The sequence below is a fragment of the Chiloscyllium plagiosum genome, unplaced genomic scaffold (genome assembly GCF_037043375.1).
Source record: "Chiloscyllium plagiosum isolate Xiang-an unplaced genomic scaffold, Cpla_swu_hap1 HiC_scaffold_2, whole genome shotgun sequence".
Classification (NCBI taxonomy): Eukaryota; Metazoa; Chordata; class Chondrichthyes; order Orectolobiformes; family Hemiscylliidae; genus Chiloscyllium; species Chiloscyllium plagiosum.
The window spans coordinates 153,308,789-153,329,759 of record NW_028270140.1 but is presented as its reverse complement, the minus strand read 5'-3'; the positions used below and the strand labels follow the sequence as shown (position 1 = coordinate 153,329,759).

Here is a 20,971-nt window from a genome sequence, read left to right as displayed (position 1 = left end):
CTGTCACTCAGAAATCCAATAAAGAATCCAGGAGAAACTTCAGCACCCAGAGTGGTGAGAACAGGAATATGGTGACTGGAGTAGACCATTCAGCCCATCAAACCTGCCTGCCCCACAATTCGGTTTGACCATGGCAGGTCATCTATCTCCTCCCCCATTGCAATTGCCATATCCCTACGTGCTACTAGTCTCCAGTAGACAAACTGTGGGCACAGCTTGCAAACCAAATAAGAATATTTCAGGCAGAGTCGCAACATTGTATACACAGCTTCTTCAAAGTGAACTCCCTTAAAGCTAGGAAAACATATTCACCTCCGGACATCTTTCTTGAACATGTTCAGTGTACAGAGGAAACTGGAACGTGCTGCCACAGGGAGTGGTTGAGAGGAATAACTTTGATACATTGAACTCTGTTTGTGGGAGAAAAGAGTAGAAGGATATGTTGATGGATGCTAGAGGTGGAAGGAAGCATGCATTCTAGCAGGTGGGCTGAATGGCCGATGTACCTGCTGTCAATAGCATGTTAGAAGACACCGGAATGGAGAGGCTGTTTTATCGATTAGAGTTGAGAGTGTGGTGCTGGAAAAGCACAGCAGGTCAGGCAGCATCAGAGGAGCAGGAGAATCGACATTTTGGGAAACAGCACTTCATCAGGACCTCCCTATTTTATTAACCATTCAAAGTCACCCATTCGATTAAGAAAGAGAGCATTTGCCTTCTGATTTATTCAGACAGACTGCATGGGGAGGTGATTGCAAAATTGCGAGATTATTGCAGGCTATTCAGCTCATCTCGTGTAGACACAAGCTTCCTCCCACCTTATTTCATCTCAAAGTAGGATGGGCATGTCGGTCACCGATGAGGTGGAGCTTGAGAGGCAGGGCAGGTCCAGCGGGAAGCTGTGGGTCATGTGACTCAATGGAGTTGGCACTGTGTTGACTGGCAGGAAACAGCCCTTGTTTCTGTTCTTGACTGGCCAAAGGCCCTTGCACAAGTCCTCTGTGCCCAGTGTGATGGGGAGAACTCAAAGCAGCAAGCTGACGAGACGACACTTTCTGTTGGAGCCAAACTGGCAAAATGTTGTGAAGTTCAAAGAACGCTTTCATCTAATTTAATTAAGAATTTTTAAAGGCTGATGCAATGTGTCAGTCTTACAATCTGAAAGTTTGGGATGATGCATTGACTTTGACTTTGAGTTAATGCATTTTGATAAGGTTGTTTATGTATGTTTTTCAATTAATTTTCCAAGGTCTGTCTGTGCTGTGGAGTGATAGTATTTGGACGGCTGTTGAGTGTTGCCATCAATCTCTCTCTGTTCAGTAGCAGGATTAGTTTGCATGCTCCCCTTGCCTCTGTTAACACTTTGAACAAAGAGACAACAAAGTATCTCAGCGTCTGCTCTCAGACCAGCATTATGCTGGTGTTTTGTGGTGTGTGGGGCTGGGAGAAGACCATTTAGCCCCACTGGGCCTATTCTGCCATTGACTTACCTGTCTTAACTCTTGTCTCAAATACATTTAAACATCCTTGCCCCACACAAAGTCCAATCTACTTACAATTGACCCATCGCATCAACAGATTTTTGGAAACGGTCTTAGACATGATAGGTGAAATGGCCTCCTTCAGTTCTTAATGATGGCCCATCTCTTGTACTCCATGTTCTGACCAAAGAAGACAAGCATACCAAACACCTTCTTTACCATCCTGTTTACCTGTGACACCACTTTCAAAGAACTATGTACCTGCACTCCTCGGTCTCTGTGTTCTACAACACTCCCCAGGGCCCTACCATTAACTGTGTAGGTCCTGCCCTTGTTTCTCTTACCAAAAATGCAACAGGTCTCATTTATCTTAATTAAATTCTATCTGCCATTTAAATCAGGTAACTTCAGAGCATTCTGATTAAATTAAGTAAACCCTTCCCATTTTGCATGTTACCTACTACTCATCTGGCATCCTATCCACTGCGGTCCTATCCCATCCCTAGCTGGCACCCTAGTACCCTACCTGCATAGCACCCCACTTACCTGGCATCCTATGCACTGGTCACACAAGCCCTACCTAGTTGCTTTGCTATCCAGCTGGCACAAATTATTTGGCACTCTATTGCCCCCCTGCTCCCTCCAACCACCTGCCCACCCATTAAGTACCACAGCCTCACTGCGCTCTAACATCACTTGCCTTATGTACCTGTTGTTTGATAGAAGCTGTTAAAGTGATTGTCAGGTCCTTTAACTGTCAGAGTTCAGCTGCTGACTGCCGTGAAAGGGGGGGGAGGGGTATGGTTTACCCTGGTAGTTCTGTGCTCTGAAAGAACTATCAGCATGGGAATACGGCTGTGCTGTTCTGAGGGAGACCCGGATGGAGCCTCCTGTCAGAAGTGTGGAGCTGTCTCCTTCCTGAGGAAGGAAGGGGTAGAGTAGCACTCTGGTGCCAAACTAGTGTAACCCCTCACATTCTCTGCTTTAGTCTGTTAGCCTTTGCTACTTTCTCCTCTGGGAGAGCACTGGGGCTGAGCCATTGAATACAATCAAGGCTGAATTACACAGATTTTTGATTGACCAAGGAGTCGAGGGCTACGGGGGTGGGGCAAGTGTGGCTAATAAGAAAGCAGAGATAAGGCCCTAGCTGGATCAACTCTGATCTCATAGAATTGTGCAGCAGGGAATATGGGCTCATGTTCCTAATTCATAGTTTCCTATGGATTTTTTTTATCCCAGAGGCTACTATGTCTTCAGGCTGCTACTGTCCCGCAGCCTTCAATTTTGCAAACAAGACTGACATGTGCCACTTTATTAAATGTTGTTGATAAATTCATTATCTCTGTCACTGCCCTTATCCGCCATCAGTTAGATCTCTCCAGTGAGATCCTACAGCAGAGGCTGTGATCCAGTCAGATCCACTGGTACAACCAGGTATGAGGTCAGAAGTCACACAACACTAGATTATAGTCCAATAGGTTTGTTTGAAATCACAAGCTTTTGGAGTGCTGCTCCTTTGTCAAGTGGACCCACAGATTTCTCTATGCTCTGTATATAAACCTGTTGGACTAAACCTGGTGTTGTGTGACTTCTGACCCTGTCCACCCCAGTCCAACACCGCCACCTCCACATCATGACAGTCAGGTACGTACAATGGAGTATCAACTATCCCAACATTCATAGGTGCAGTGAAAGTGCTCTATTCAAATGATTAGTCTGAGCTTTCTCATTAAGTCCTTTCAGGAACAAAATGGACATGACTGCCCATTGTCCAGTTCGACAGACTGAACTACAGAAGAGAAGAAAGGAGAGAAGGATAATGATAAGCACACGTTTACTGAATGAAAAATGATGATGTTGAGATATTCCTGTGACAGAATGGCTTAAATGTTCCTTGCCTTTCGACAGGTGGTCAATGACGAGATGTGCGATGTCTGTGAGGTCTGGACAGCGGATGATCTTTACCCCTGCAGGATCTGCACCCGTGTCTTTCATGATGGTTGCCTGCGGCGCATGGCCTGCCTCAGCCCCAGCAGCATCCAGGAGCTGAAGGAATCTGCCCACACTACGGTGGGCTGGAGCTGCCAATACTGTGTGAGTTCACGCTTTGTAAGGATTGAGGACTGGAGCCTGGGAGAGATGGTGGGTTCGCAATCTGGCCATCCTTCAGTTTAACAGCATTTCTAGTCTTGCTTTCCAGTCCCTCCCTGTTTTCACCATCTCTTCACTAACTTCACCACCCCCTCTCAAGGTCAACTCCACTAGCACCTTCCACGTCTCTCCACCCCTGGCCTCTAGCTTACTCCCCATTTCTATCACGCCATCATTGGCAGCCGTCCCTGCTGTTACCTGGTGCCAAGCTCTGGAATTCTCTCCCTTAATCTCTTCTCTTTAAAACACAGCTCTGACCTACCATCTTTTCACATGACTTGGTTAAAATTTTACTTGGTGACACTCTTATGAAGCACTTGGGGATGTTTTACAATATTAAAGGTCTTATGGAAATGGTGTCAGTTTAGAAGTGCTGATATTTTACAGCAATTATAGGAGTGGCGAGTGGGCTTTCCACCATTCAGTGAGTTCCTGGATCATTTATATCTTATTCGCATTTCTCCACATTTTCCCTGTTTCTCAGTCTGTAATCCAGTCCAGTCCACTATGTTTACATTTACTACAGAGTGGCTCTTACCCATCACACACTCATTGAACTCAGCTTTGAAAAGTCATATTTCTGGGCAGGACAGTGGCTCAGTGGTTAGTGCTGCTACATCATAGCACCAGGGACCTGAGGGCGATTCCCGCGTCTGTGTGAATTTCCTCCAGGTGCTCTGGTTTCCTCCCAAAATCCAAAGACATGCAGTCCATGTGGATTAGCCACGGTTAATCCAGAGGGGCTGGGTCTGGGTGGGATGCTGTCTGGAGGGTTGGTACAGATGTGATGGGCCAAATGGCCTCTTTCCACGTTGTAGGAATTCTATGATAAGCGTACAAACTTTTTTTCGTAGATTTCCTGAACTCTTCATGTGGAGAGTGTGTATTCAGTTCCTTCTCAACTATTGTTTTCAGAATGTTTCACTTCATTGTTGACTTTCCAACCAGAGAAAAGGGTTTGTCACACTCTTCTTTTCAAGATGTCACTTTCATTTTAAATATTAATGGGATCCTCTTCAACCTTCTAGACTAAAACACATGAAAGCAACATGGGAACTTTACTCTGTATCTAAACCCGTGCTGCCACTGTCATAGACTCATACAGTACGGAAACAGACTGTGTCCTGGGAATGTTTGATGGGAACAGTGTAAAGGGAGCTTTACTCTGTATCTCACCCCTTGCTGTCCTTGTCCTAGTAGTGTTTGATGGGGGAACAGTGTAGCAGAAGCTTTACTCTGTATCTAACCCTGTGCTCTACTTGTCCTGGGAGTGTGCAATGAGAATGAGGTAGAGAGAGCTTTGCTCTGTATCTAACCCCGTGCTGTCCTGGTCTGAGTAATGTGTGGTGGGGACAATATAGAGACCGCTGTGTTTTAATTTAAAAGCGTAGAGGGATTTTTACTTTGTATTTAACCCTGTGCCATACCTGCCATCTAAGTGTTTTATGGGGATGGTGTATTTTTTTGTGTGATTTCCACTGGGGTGGTTAACTCTCACATTAAGCATGGTGTAATGTAGTATGTGAGCCATCCTCTGCCAGGGCAGTCTTTGCTTCAGTTGCTGCAGAGGGAGACACTGGGCTGAGAAAGTGCAGGATGTTCTGGTCTCTGTTTGCTCTGGGCCCTTCTTCTCAGCAGCTGATGGTTTTCACTCACCACTTCCAATGGCCTTCCACGCTGTCACCTTCCAGAGGTCCAAGCTATTAGTGACTGTCCTCCAGTTGTCAGGGTCAGTGTCCATCACCTTCATATCTCACTTACAGGGGTCCTTGTGGAAGGGGTATGGACACATTGCAGGAGGTCTCTCGGCAAAAGTTCGAAATCCATCCAGTGAAAGTGACTGAGCCAGTGCAGATGTTGTTCACTTTGCAATGAGTGTGTGACTGCAGGACCTTGGAGTTGGTGATCTTGTCCTGCCAAGGGATGCCAAGGACAGGTCTGAGAGCGCGGAGAGGGGAACTGTCCAGCCTTTTCTGTGGCTGAGCACATGTTGAACAGGTTGCATATAAAATCTTTAGGGGACTTGACAGGATAGATGCAGAAAGATTAATTCCCTTGTGGAAGAGTTTAGGACCAAAGGGTGTACTCTCAGAATGAAGGAGCACCAATTTAAGACTAAAATAACGGGGAATTTCATTTTGACTCACATACAAAGGTCTGCTCAGCCCTGGCTAATGGGTATAGGGACTCCAATATCCAACAGGACCTTGTTTTGTCAAGGTGAAAGGTGTTAGCATTGCAGATTTCAATCTATCGAACACCATGGAGTAACACTCCCTGGGAGTGTCTATTGGTCTGTCTGATAGTTGTAAGATATTGGAATGCAATTAGTAATTGTAGGATATGGAATACGGGAATGTGTGGAAAAATTCCAAGATTTGGAGTATGATGGGGAATTGTAGGAAATGGGAATACTGTCAGTTTTCTATAATGTGTGTTTCTTCAATATGAATTGGCTTTAATGTGGTTGAAGAATTTAGACCATTATTTGTAGAATGTGAACTTTCTTAACCTGTATTGGCCATAACATGATTCCAACCCATTAATTAAATATGCTGCTATTGCGTGATTTTCTCATTGCGCAAGAATGGAACTATCGCATTTTATTGGAACCGACTGTATGTGCAGTAATTGTAGCATATTGGAATGGGATCAATAATTGTAGGATATAGAGTCAGAATCATACAGCACAGAAACAGATCCTTCGGACCAACTTGTCCGTGCTGACCCAGTTTCCTAAACCAAACTAGTCCCATTTGCCTGAGTTTGGCACATATCCCTCTAAACCTTTCCTATTCATGTAGCAGTCCAAGTGTCTTTTAAATGTTGTAAATGTACCCACCTCTACCGCTTCCTCTGGCATATGCCCCACCCTCTGTGTGAAAACGTTGCCCCTCAGGTATCTTTTAAATCTTTCCCCTCTCACCTTAAACCGATGTCCTTTAGTTTTGGACTCCCTTACCCTTGGAAAAGACCTTGGCTTTTCATCTTATCTAAGCCTCTCATGATTTTGTAACCTTACATAAGGTCACTCCTCAGCCTCTGATGGTCCAGAGGAAAAAACATCCCAGCCTATCCAACCTCTCCTTAGAACTCCAACCTTCCAGCCCCAGTAACACCTTGTGATTTTTTTCTGTATCCTTTCTGGTTTAACACCATTCTTGCTGTGTTTAATAATTGTAGGATATGGAATTGCAGTAAGTGTAGGATTTGGAAATGGTTGGAGACACCAGATATTGCAAAGGCTATGGGCCCTGACAACATTCTGTCAACAGTACTGAAGACTTGTGCTCCAAAACTTGCTGCACCCCCACCTCCCACCCCAGTCAAGCTGTTCCAGTACATTTACAGAACTGGCAACTACCCAACAGTATGGAAAATTTGCCCTATTATGTCCTGTACATAAACAGCAGGACAAATCCAACCTGGCCAATTCCCGCCCCATCAGTCTACTCTCCATCCTCAGTAACGTGGTGGAAGGGGTCAGTAACAGTGCTATCAAGCAGCAGCTGCTCAGCAATAACCTGCTCAGTGACGCCCAATTTGGGATCTCCCAGGGCCACTCAGCTCCTGACCTCATTACAGCCTTGGGTCAAACATGGATAAAAGAGCTGAATTCCAGAGGGAAGGGGAGAGGGACAGCCTTTGATATCAAGGCCGCATTTGACTGAGTGTGGCATCAAGGAGCCCTGGCAAAACTGGAATCAGTGGGTATCGGGGGGCAAACACTCTGGTAGTTGGAGTCATGCCTGACACAGGAAAATGGTTGAGGTGTTTAAGGTCAGTCATCGCAGCTCTAGGTCATCTCTGCAGGAGTTCCTCAAGGTAGTGTCCTGGGCCCAACCACCTTCAACTGCTTCAACAATGACCTTCCCTCCATCATAGGGTTAGAAGTGGGAATGTTCACCGATGATTGCACAATTTTCAGCACAATTCACACCTCCTCAGATACTGAATAAGTCTGTGTTCAAATGGAACAGGATTTGGACAACATCCAGATTAGGGCTGACAAGTGGCAAGTAACATTCGCGCCACACAAATGCAAGGCAATGACCACTACTAATAAGAAAGAATCTAACTACCACCCCTTGACATTGAATGGTGTTACCATCACTGAATTCCCCAGAATCAATGTCCTGGGTGGTGTCATTGACTAGAAACTCAACTGGCCTCCCCACAAAAACAGAGTGGTGCCAACAGCAGGTCAGAGACTAGGAATACTGTGGCAACTTATTCACCTCCTGACTCTCCAAAGACTGTCCACCATCTACAAGGCACAATTCAGGAATGTAATGGAAAACTTCCCATGTGCCTGGATGGGTGCAGCTCCAGCAACACTCAAGGTGCTTGACACCATCCAGGACAAAGCAGCCCACTTGATTGGCACCACATCCACAAGCATCCACTCCCTCTACCACCAATGCTGAGTAGCAGCAGTGTGTACTATCCATAAGATGCACTGCAGAAGTTCACTAAAGATCCTCAGTCAGCACCCTCCAAACCCACGACCACTTCTATGTAGCAGAACAAGGGCAACAGGTATATAGGAACACCACCACCTTCAAGTTCTCCTGTATCCTTTGCTATCGCTGGTTCAAAATCCTGGAATTCCCTCCCAAATGGCATTGTGGGTCATGGACTGCAGCGGTTCAAGAAGGTAGCTCACCCCATTTCTCAAGGGGCAACTAGAGATGGGCAATAAATGCTGGTCAGTCAGCGACACCCACATCCCACAAATGAATTTTAAAAAAGGACTGTTTGCAGTAATTGTAGGATATAGAAATGTGATCAGTAATTGTCTTACATGGAATATTTATTCCATGCTTGTGGAATCATCTGCATACCTACATTGGTTTTTAAGATATGTCAAGAAAAGTAGGGAGTGGGAAAGTGAGTTATTGCTCACTTCCCTCCAGGTTGAGAACAACTAGTTCTGGTCGTCATATTATCGAGAGGATATTATTAAGTTGGAGAAGGTTCAGAAAAGATTTACCAGGATGTTGCCAGGAATGGAGGGTTTGAGTTACAAGAAGAGGCTGGATAGGCTGAGACCTTTTTCCTGGAGCATAGGAGGTTGAGGGGTGACCTTTGTCGGTTTATAAAATCATGAGGGGCATAGGTATGGTGAACGACCTGTGCCTTTTCCTCAGGAAGGGAGATTGCAAGACCAGGGGGAATATTTTTAAGGCGAGGAGAAAGAACGATAAGACGGGAAATCTCTTTACACAGAGAGTGGTTTGTGTGTGGAATGAACTTCCAGAGGAGATGGTAGATGCAGGTACAATTACAAAGTTTAAAAGATATTTGGATAAGTACATGAAAGGGAAATGTTTGGAGGGATATTGGCCACATGCAGGCAGGTGGAACTAGTTTAGTTTTGGATTATTGTCAGCATGGAATGTTGGACTAAAAGTTCTGTTTCCCTGATCTGTGACTCCATGACCATTCACTACTTCTCCCTGCCTCCCCTCCTAAACCATGTCATCCGAGCTGACATCTGCACCTTTAATCCCCTAGATTTTGAGATTATGAAGGTTATGAGAGGCTGATTGAAAGCAGTCAGTGAGGAGTGGACACAAGGTTATAATGACTTTTGAAACCACAATGAAAGATAAGCCCTTGATCAAATCATTTGAAAGCTGTTTAAGGTCCAGCTGATCTAGTAGCCTGGAGGTGGTGTCACCAGCAAGGACTCTGAGCTGCTGAGAATGTTCAGGAACAATAGTTGCTTCATCTCTGTCAGCTTTCTTGTTGCATGCTATATGTGAGGATGGGAATGAGCTGCAAGATGAAAGTTGCATTGCAGATTAGATTTGCAGAGTGCCTGAGCATGTGTCCAGGAACCTCCATCCCACATTGTGGCACCAAAAACCTATAGATTCTGCAGCTCAGTGCAAGTAAAGGCAATGGTAACCTGAGGCACTAACTCCAAGTCTTAAGGTTCAGGTAATCAACATAATCAAGAAAGCTAGTGGAATGCTGACTTTCATATTTAGATTGCTGGAGTATAAGAATGCAGAAGTTATTCTGCAGTTATATGAAACCCTGGTAGACCCCACTTGGAGTACTGTGAGCAAATCTTACCGCACCTTAGGAAGTTGACCTTTGAGGGAGTACAACATAGATTTGTAAGAATGAGATACGGACTTCAAGGGTTAAGTTGCGAGATGAGATTACACAAATCAAATTCTACCCTTCTAGAATTTGGAAGGGTAAGGGCTGATCTGATTGAAATCTACAAGATATTTACAGATGAAGACAGAGTAGGTAAAGTTGGAGAGTCTAGGAGACATAGTCTGAGAATTAGGACCAGACCATTTAGGAGAGATGTTAGCAAGCAATTTTACATACAAAGTATGGCAGATGTTTGGAATTCTTTTCCACAAATGGCAGTGGCTGCTGGATCATTTCGATCGTTTTAAATCTTGGAAAGATATATTTTTGTATGGCAAAAAGGTATGAAGAGATGTGAGCAAAAGGCAAGTATATGGAGTTAGGCCACAAATCAGGTGACACAGTGGCTTAGTGGCTAGCACTGCTGCTTCACAGTGCCAGGAACCTAGGTTTGATCCCAGCTTCAGGCGACTGATGGAGTTTGCTCATTCACCCTGTGACTGTGTGACAATCTAAAGATGTGCAGGTGATGTGAATTGGCCATGCTAAATTCCCCATAGTGTTCAGGGATGTGAGGGTTAAGTCGTTAGTCAGGGGTAAATGTAGAGTTGTAGGGGAATGGGTCTGGGTGGAATACCCTTCGGAGGGTCGGTGTGGACCTGTTTCCACACTGTAGGAATTCTAAGTATAAATCAGTCATGATTTCATTGAATGGCAGAGCAGGCCCAAAGGGCTGAATGGCCTACTGCTGTTTCTAGAACATAGAACATTATGTTGCAGTACAGGCCCTTTGTCCCTCGATGTTGCGCCAACTTGTGGAACCAACTGAAGCCCATCTAACCTACACTGTTCCATTTTCATCCATATGTTTATCCATGACCATTAAATGTCCTTAAAGTTGGCAAGTCTACTGCTGTTGCAGGCAGTGTGTTCCACACCCCGACCAATCTGAGTAAAGAAACTATCTCTGACATCTGTCCTATATCTATTGCCCCTCAATTTAAAGCTATGTCCCCTCGTGCTCGCCATCACAATCCAAGGAAAAAGGTTCTCCCTGTCCACTCTATCTAATCTTCTGATTATCTTATGTGTCTCAATTAAGTCACCTCTCAACCTTTTTCTCTCTAACAAAAACAGCCTCAAGTCCCTCAGCCTTTCCTCATAAGACCTTCCCTCCATACCAGGCAACATCCATCCACATATGGAGTCAGCTATTACGAGGGGGCATAGCTTTAAATTAAGGGGTGGTAGGTATAGGACAGATGTTAGGGGTAGGTTCTTTACTCAGCGAATCGTGAGTTCATGGAATGCACTGCCAGTAGCAGTGGTGGACTCTCCCTCATTATGGGCATTTAAGCGGGCATTGGATAGGCATATGGAGGACAGTGGGCTAGTGTAGGTTAGGTGGGCTTGGATCGGCGCAACATCGAGGGCCAAAGGGCCTGTATTGCGCTGTATTCTTCTATGTTCTATGTTCTAAATCTCCTCTGAACCATTTACAAAGCTTCCATATCCTTCCTATAATGCGGTGACCAGAACTATACACAACACTTCAAGCGCAGCCGCACCAGAGTTTTGTACAGCTGCAGCATGACCTTGTGGCACTGAAACTCAATCCCTCTACCAATAAAAGCTAACACGCCGTATGTCTTCTTAACAATCCACCTCGATGGCAACTTTCAGGGGTCTATGTACATGGACATCGAGATCTCTCTGTTCTTCTACACTATCAAGAATCTTACCATTAGCCCAGTACTCTTTATTCCTGTTGCACCTTCCAAAGTGAATCACCAAGCAATTTTCCACATTAAACTCCATTTGCCACCTCTCAGCCCAGCTCTGCAGCTTATCTATGTCCCTCTGCAACCTGCAACATCCTTCAACACTATCCACAACTCTGCTGACCTTAGTGTCATATGCAAATTTACTAATCCATCCTTCTATGCTCTCATCTAGATCATTTATGAAAATGACAAACAGCAGCGGACCCAAAACAGATCCTTGGGGTACACCACTATTTACTGAACTCCAGCAAGAATATTCACCATCAACCATCACCCTCGTTCTTCTTTCAGCTAGCCAACGTCTGATCCAACCGCTAAATCACCCTCAATCCCATGCCTCCGTATTTTGTGCAATAGCCTATCATAGGGAACCTTCTCAAATGCTTTACTGAAATCCATATACACCACATCAACCACTTTATCCTCATCCACCTGTTTGGTCACCATCTCAAAGAACTCAATAAGGTTTGTGAGGCATGCCCTACCCTTCACAAGTCCGTGTTGACTATCCCGAATCAACTTATTCCTCTCTAAATGTTTAAAAATCCTATCTCTTATAACCTTGTCCAACACTTCACCCACAACCGAAATAAGGCTCCCTGGACTATAATTTCTAGGGTTGTCTCTACTCCCCTTCTTGAACAAGAGGACAACATTTGCTATCCTCCAGTCTTCTGGCACTATTCCTGTAGACAATGACGACATAAAGATCAAAGCCAAAAGCTCTGCAATCTCCTCCCTAGCTTCCCATAGAATCCTAGGATAAATCCTCAGGGATTTATTTAGTTTCACACTTTCCAGAATTGCTGACACTTCTTTGCTAACGTCAATTCCATCTAGTCTCATAGCCTGTATCTCAGTATTCTCCTCGACAACATTTTCTTTTTCCAGTGTGAATACTGGCAAAAAATATTCATTTAGCGCTTCCCCATCTCCTTGGACTCCACGTATGACTTCCCACTACTGCCCTTGATTGGCCCTAACCTTTCTGTAGTCAATCTTTTATTTCTGATATACCAATAGAAAGCCTTAGGGTTTTCCTTGATCCTATCTACCAACGACTTCTCATGTCCCCTCCTGGCTCTTCTTAGCTGTCTCTTTACGTTTTTCCTGGCTAAGTTGTAATCTCAAGCACCCTAACTGAGTCTTCATGTTTCATCCTAACAAGCATTCTTCTTCCTCTTGACAAGAGATTCAACTTCTTTAGTAAACCCTCGCTCGACAACTTCCTCCCTGCCTGACAAGTACATACTTATCAAGGACACACAGTAGCTGTTCCTTGTATAAGTTCCACATTTCAATTGTGCCCATCCCCTGCATTTTTTTCCCCATCCTATGCATCCTAAATCTTGCCTAATCGCATCATAATTGCCTTCCCCCAGCAATAGCTCTTGCCCTGCTGTATTGAACTATCTCTTTCCATCGCTAAAGTAAACATAACCGAATTGTGGTCACTATCACCAAAGTGCTCACCTACCTCCAAATCTAACACCTGGCTGGGCTCATTACCCAGTACCAAATCCAACATGGCCTTGCCCTTTGTTGGCCTGTCAACATACTGTGTCAGGTAACCCTTCTGCACACATTGGACAAATACTGACCCATCTAAAGTACTCAAAGTGTGGTATTTCCAGTCAATATTCGGAAAGTTAAAGTCCCCCATTAACAACTACCCTGTTACCCTCGCTCCTATCCAGAATTACTTTTGCTATCCTTCCCTCTACATCTCTGGAACTAATCGGAGGCCTACAGAAAACTCCCAACAGTGGGACCTCTCCTTTCCTGTTTCTGGCCTCAGCCCATACTACCTCTGTAGACGAGTCATCAAACATCCTTCTGCCACAGTAATACTGTCCTTGACTAACAATGCCACCTGCCCCTCTTTTACCATCTTCTCTATTCTTACTGAAGCATCTAAATCCCAGAACCTGTAACAAACGTCTGGAATGAACCTTCCAGCTCAGCAAGCAAACCTACATCCATGGCTCCATATTCCATTACCTTTTGCGTGAAGAAGTGTTTCTGAGCAAGAAAATGGAGTTGAGAGCAAGATGGGATCAGCCATGATCGTATTGAAAGGCGGAACAGGCTTGAGGGGCTGAATGGCCTCCTCCTGCTCCTAGTTCTTGCATTTGAAATTTTGCCCAGTGAACCAAAGTTCAGATTGTAAATATTTATCAGAAGAGTAAGGGTTCAAACACTGACCCCTGAGGTATTCCACTTCAAACCTTGCTCTGTTTCTTGTCAATCAGTCAATTTTGTGTCCATGTTGCGACTATGAGCTCTAACCTGGTTTCGATGTCTATCGTGTGGCAGTTCATCAAACCTTTCTGGAAGTTCATATACCCACTACACACTACATCAATCACATTACCCATATCAGCCCTCTCTGTTACCCCTTCAGCAAACTCAAGTGAGTTAGTTAAACATGATTCCCTCTGAACTAATCTGTGCTCACTTTCCTTAGTCAGTCGCCTTCTGTTATTCAAAATCCTGGAATTCTGCTGGAATTTCCGCTGCAGTCCATGTCCTCCCTAACTACATTGTGGGTCATCTTGCTGCTGGCAGGCTGCAGCAGTTTAAGAAGGCAGCTCACCACCATCTCCTCAACTAGAGATGGATAGGAAATGCTGGCCTCTCCAACGATACTCACACTGACTGAATGAATGTTTTAAAAAGGTTTCTATATTTTCTCTGGGAGTTTCATGCTAGTAATGATTTCTTTACTGCTGGTAATATGTGACGTAATCAATCTGTAGGACTCTTTCTGTCAGTCTCTCTCTCTCACACACACCCGTCTCTCACACGTCTCTAATGTCTCTCTCTCTCTGCCACATGTCTCTCTCTTTCCCACTTCCCTCTCTTTCTCTCTCAAGTCTCTCTCTTTCTCTCTCTCACGTCTTTCCATTTCTCTCTCATGTCTCTCTGTTCCTCTCTCTCACGTCTCTCTCTCTCTCTCTCTCTCGCATCTCTCTCTCTGTGTCTCTCTCTCACGTGTGTCTCTCATGTCTCTCTCTCTGTCACGTCTCTCTCTCTCACGTATCGCTCCCTCTCACATCTCTCTTTCTCTCTCTCACATCTCTCTCTTCCACGTCTCTCTTTCTCTCTCGTGCCTCTCTCTCTCTCACATCTCTCTTTCTCTCTCTTCCACATCTCTCTCGTTCTCTCTCTCTCTTTCTCTCTCTTCCACGTCTCTCTCGTTCTCTCTCTCTCTTACGTCTCTCTTTCTCTCCCGCGCATCTCTCTCTCTCTGTCTCTCTCTCTCTCCCATGTCTCTCTCTCACATCTCTCTCTTTCTCTCTCTCTCTCATGTCTCTCTCTTTCTCTCTCGGGCACCTCTTTCTTTATCTCTTTCACGTCTCTTTCTCTATCTTTGTCTCTGTCTCTGTCTCTCTCACTCTCACACACACACCCATTTCTCTCACGTCTATCTTTCTCTTTCTCACATCTCTCTCTCTCTCTCACTCTCTCTCTCTCACATCTCTCTCTCGTGTCTCTCTCTCTCTCCTGTCTCTCTCTCTCTCACGTGTCTCACCCTCTCTCACACATTTCTCTCTCTTTCTCTCTCTCATACATGTGTCTCACCCACTCTCTCACGTCTCCCTCTCTCTCGCGTCTCCCTCTCTCTGTCTCACATGTCTCTCTCTCTCCCTCATGTCTCTCTCTCTCTCGCGTCTCTCTCTCTCTCTCCTGTCTCTTTTTGTCATGTGTCTCACCCTCTCTCTCACATCTCTCTTTCTCTCTCACATCTCTCTCTCTCTCACACACACACGTGCCTCTCTTTCTCTCTCACGTCTCTCTTTCTCTCACATTTCTCTCTCTTCCATGTGTCTCTCTCTCACACATCTCTCTATCTCTCTCTCTCTCACACACACACACACATGTGTCTCTCTTTCTCTCTCACTCACATCTCTCTCTTTCTCTCATGTCTTTCTCTCTTCCACGTGTATCTCTCTGTTCCACGTGTCTCTGTCCCACGTCTCTCTCTCTCCCATGTGTCTCTCTCTCTCACATCTCTCTCTCGTGTCTCTCTCCTGTCTCTCTCTCATGTGTCTCACCCTCTCTCTCACATCTCTCTCTCTTTCTCTCCCTCTCACACATGTGTCTCTCCCACTCTCTCACGTCTCTCTCTTTCTCACGTCTCCCTCTCTCTCATGTCTCTCTCTCTCTGTTTCACATGTCTCTCTCTCTCTCACGTCTCTCTCTCTCTCCTGTCTCTTTCTGTCATATGTCTCACCCTCTCTCTCACATCTCTCTTTCTCACACACACACACGTGTCTCTCTTTCTCTCTCACGTCTCTCTTTCTCTCACGTCTCTCTCTCTCTTCCATGTGTCTCTCTCTCTCACACATCTCTCTATTTCTCTCTCTCTCACACACACACGTGTCTCTCTTTCTCTCACTCACATCTCTCTCTTTCTCTCACGTCTTTCTGTTTTCCACGTGTCTCTCTCTGTTCCACGTGTCTCTGTCCCACGTCTCTCTCTCTCTCACATGTCTCTCTCTCTCTCACGTCTCTCTCTCCCACGTCTCTCTCTCTCTCTCTCACATGTGTGTCTCTCTCTCTCTCTCTGTCTCTCTCATGTCTCTCTCTTGCTCACGTCTCTCTCTCTGTCTCATGTCTCTTTCTCATGTCTTCCTCTCATGCCTCTCTCTCTCACACATCTCTCTCTGTCTCTCACATGTCTCTCTCTCTCTCTCACACATCACTCTCTCTCTCCCGTCTCTCTCTCTCTCTGTCTCTCTCGTGTCTCTTCCTCTGTCTCTCTCATGTCTCTCTCTCTCCCATGTCTCTCTCTCTCTCTCACACACACACGTGTCTCTCTCTCTCTCTCTGTGTCTCTCTTATGTCTCTCTTTTGCTCATGTCTCTCTCTCTGTCTCACGTCTCTTTCTCATGTCTTCCTCTCATGTCTCTCTCTCTCACACGTCTCTCTCACTCTCTCTCTCTCACTCTCTCTCTCTCACATCTCTCTCTCGTGTCTCTCTCTCTCTCCTGTCTCTCTCTCTCTCACGTGTCTCACCCTCTCTCACACATTTCTCTCTCTTTCTCTCTCTCACACATGTGTCTCACCCACTCTCTCACGTCTCCCTCTCTCTCGCGTCTCCCTCTCTCTGTCTCACATGTCTCTCTCTCTCTCCCTCATGTCTCTCTCTCTCTCGCGTCTCTCTCTCTCTCTCCTGCCTCTTTTTGTCATGTGTCTCACCCTCTCTCACATCTCTCTTTCTCTCTCACATCTCTCTCTCTCTCACACACACGTGCCTCTCTTTCTCTCTCACGTCTCTCTTTCTCTCACATTTCTCTCTCTTCCATGTGTCTCTCTCTCACACATCTCTCTATCTCTCTCTCTCTCACACACACACACACGTGTCTCTCTTTCTCTCTCACTCACATCTCTCTCTTTCTCTCATGTCTTTCTCTCTTCCACGTGTATCTCTCTGTTCCACGTGTCTCTGTCCCACGTCTCTCTCTCTCCCATGTGTCTCTCTCTCTCTCACGTCTCTCTCTCCCACGTGTCTCTCTCTCTCTCACATCTCTCTCTCGTGTCTCTCTCTCTCTCCCATGTGTCTCACCCTCTCTCTCACATCTCTCTCTCTTTCTCTCCCTCCCACACATGTGTCTCACCCACTCTCTCACGTCTCTCTCTTTCTCACGTCTCCCTCTCTCTCATGTCTCCCTCTCTCTGTCTCACATGTCTCTCTCTCTCACGTCTCTCTCTCTCCTGTCTCTTTCTGTCATGTGTCTCACCCTCTCTCTCACATCTCTCTTTCTCACACACACACACGTGTCTCTCTTTCTCTCTCACGTCTCTCTTTCTCTCACGTCTCTCTCTCTCTTCCATGTGTCTCTCTCTCTCACACATCTCTCTATTTCTCTCTCTCTCTCACACACACACGTGTCTCTCTTTCTCTCACTCACATCTCTCTCTTTCTCTCACGTCTTTCTCTTTTCCACGTGTCTCTCTCTGTTCCACGTGTCTCTGTCCCATGTCTCTCTCTCTCTCACGTGTCTCTCTCTCTCTCACGTCTCTCTCTCCCATGTCTCTCTCTCTCTCTCTCTCACATGTGTGTCTCTCTCTCTCTCTGTCTCTCTCATGTCTCTCTCTTGCTCACGTCTCTCTCTCTGTCTCATGTCTCTTTCTCATGTCTTCCTCTCATGCCTCTCTCTCTCACACATCTCTCTCTGTCTCTCACATGTCTCTCTCTCTCACACATCACTCTCTCTCTCCCGTCTCTCTCTCTCTGTCTCTCTCGTGTCTCTTCCTCTGTCTCTCTCATGTCTCTCTCTCTCTCTCTCTCACACATGTATCTCTCTCTCTCTGTGTCTCTCTTATGTCTCTCTCTTGCTCATGTCTCTCTCTCTGTCTCACGTCTCTTTCTCATGTCTTCCTCTCATGTCTCTCTCTCTCACATGTCTCTCTCTCTCTCTCTCACGTCTCTCTCTCACGTCTCTTTCTTTCGCTCACATCTCTCTCTCTGTCTCATGTCTCTCTCTGTCTCTCTCTATCTCTCACACACACATCGCTCTCGGCTCTCGTCTCTCTCGTATCTCTCTCTGTCTCTCATGTCTCCCTCTCTCTCACTCACGTCTCTCTCTCTCTGTCTCACATCTCTCTCTCTCACGTCTCTCTCTGTCTCACACCTCTCTCTCTCTCACACACGTCTCCCTCTCTTTCTCACACGTCTCTCTCACATGTATGCGTGTCTCTCTCTCACGTGTCTCTCTCTCTCACGCCCACGTTTCTCTCTCTCACATCTCTCTTGCTTACATCTCTCTCTCTTGCTCACATCTTTCTCACTCTCATGTCTCACTCTCTCTCACACGTCTCTCTCTCTCTCTCTCCCTCTCTCACATCTCCCTCTCTCTCTCATGTCTCCCTCTCTCTCTCATGTCTTCCTCTCTCTCTCTCGTCTCTCTCTCACGTCTCTGTCTCACATCTCTGTCTCTTAAGCGTTTCTCTCTCTCTCACACGTCTCTCTCTCTCTCTCTCTCATCTTCCTGTCTCTCTCATATCTCTCTCTCATGTCTCTCTCTCTCTCATGTCTCCCTCTCTCTCACACCTCCGTCTTTCTCTCACGTCTTCCTCTCTCTCTCACACGACTCTCTCTCTCACACACGTCTCTCTCTCTCGCTCATGTCTCCCTTTCTCTCTCACGTCTCTCTCTCACTTATCTCTCTCTCTCACGTCTCTCTCTCTTTCTCTCACTTATCTCTCTCTCTCACGTCTCTCTCTCTCTCTTTCTGTCTCTTTCTGTCTCTCTCTCTCTCTCTCTCACTCACACACCTCTCTCTGTCTCTCTCTCTCTCTCTCTGTCTCTCACTCTCACACACATCTCTCTCTTTCTGTCTCTCTCTTTCAGGATAATGTGAACCTGCTGCTGACTGATGAGGAGATGTTTAGTTTGAAGGAAGTTTTCCGACAATGCAGGATCATCCCAGGTCAGTCCAAATATTGACTTCTCCCAACATCATTGAGTTGTACTGAATTCTCAAACTGACCTTTTATTTGAAATAATTTGGCAATTTGGTCACTCCAATACTTTGCACTCAGATGAAAGCAAAATGCGTATTGACAGTAACACCAACATTTTAATGTTATATCAAATGTGCTAATTATAGTTCAGGATAAAAGGGAGGAGTGTATCCTTTGATTAAGTATCTTGGGCAGATGTAAGAGGGGACTGCTGGAACACTGTAGGCAACCAGTCAATTTCACTTTGGTAGTTGGGAAGGTAGGTAGGAGGCAGAAATATCTACTACTGCATTCTGTAAATAAACTTGCAATGCAGGAAAGCAATTGCCCCAGGATTCAGACCTCACCATCTGCTTTGGGATCGAAGTTTGAACCCAGATCCAGGCTGTTTAGTGAGCTGACATTGGCCAGTCTTTACGTTCCTTACAAACCTCTCCTCATCTGACTTGAGCTCATCCTTTCGGCACATCCTTCTTTTCCTACCACTCTCATTCATCAGTCTTTGTCTTTGATGTACCTATATTCTCTGCATCAACCCCTCTCTGAAAGAGGTAGCTGGTACCACATCCTCACCACCCTCTGAGTAAAGACCTCTGCATTCCCTCTTGGGTTAATCAATTTATAGGTGGTCCACATGTTATGAATAGGTCCCACTCTGGCGTCTGTTCACAAGTCAGTTTGTATACAAATCAGAAAACAATGCAGAATAATGTAAAGCAGCCGTTTGTAAGTACAGGAACAGTTCATATGTCAGGTGCTTAAAATGCCTCTGTATGGGATCATGCCGTTTGGAAGGTGGATGTTTGTAAATCTGCCACACCCAACCACACCACACCCTGCCACACCCCACCACACCCCACATACACTCCACCACACCCCACCACACACAGCCCCACACACCCCTCACACACATACCCCACCCCACACACACCCATCACTCACACTCACACCACACACCCCACACACCAACCCCACACACCCCACACACACCCCTCACACACACACACCAACTCCACACACCCCTCACACACACAGCACCCCCCACACACACCCCACCCCACAAACACACAGCCCCCACACAGACATCCCACCCCACACATACCACACCACACACCCCACACCCCACCCCACACTAACACAGCCCCCACACATACCCCACCCCCCCCACACACACACAGCACCCCCCACACACACCCCACCCCACAAACACACAGCCCCCACACAGACATCCCACCCCACACACACCACACCACACACCCCACACCCCACCCCACACTAACACAGCCCCCACACATACTCCACCCCCTCCCACACACACAGCCCCCACACACACACCCCAACCCACACACAACCCACCCCCCTCAAACACACACAGACCCCCAACACACTCACACACACAACCAGCCCCCACACACACACCCCACCCCACACACATACCACACACCCCACCCACACCACCCCCCACACACACCACACACACCACACCCCACCCCATACACACCTACCTTCTGTCATTGTGAAAATCGAATGAGATGCTCCAATAGCTAAGATTGTGGGTGGAAGTTTCCCTTCCCTGCTGTGCTGTGGATAATGCTGACAAAGGTGGGGAGTTATGATGAGAATGAAAAACTCAGACTATCAACCTTGAGTTTGAGTGACCCTCAAATATGGGGGAAATGTGGGAAGAGGGAACTGAGTTGGATGATCAGTCACTATCAAACTGAATGGCAGAACAGAGTTGAAGGGTTGAACGGCCTATTCCTGCTCCTATTTTCTCTGTTTCTGATTCTAGTGCTACCTTTATAAGGCACAAGTCTGGGCTAAGTATCCCTGAGATGTGAGGATTAATCCTGTTATGGTAGCTTAGAAATTGAAAACAAAGTTTACATTTTACACAAGTTTGGATTAAAAAGCTTAGGTCAGTAATGGTGACTGTGAAATTACACGATTGATGTAAAATCCCTTCTG

General features: G+C 46.0%; 1 protein-coding gene across 1 annotated transcript in view; it reads left to right on the top strand.

The window, feature by feature from the left end:
• Positions 1–20,971, top strand: part of phf24 (PHD finger protein 24) — a 55,117-nt gene that overhangs the window by 16,937 nt on the left and 17,209 nt on the right. Inside the window, exons 3-4 of the mRNA XM_043703194.2 lie at positions 3,390–3,575; positions 18,891–18,969. Coding sequence (XP_043559129.2) covers positions 3,390–3,575; positions 18,891–18,969 — 265 coding nt within the window. The remainder of the gene's footprint in view (positions 1–3,389; positions 3,576–18,890; positions 18,970–20,971) is intronic.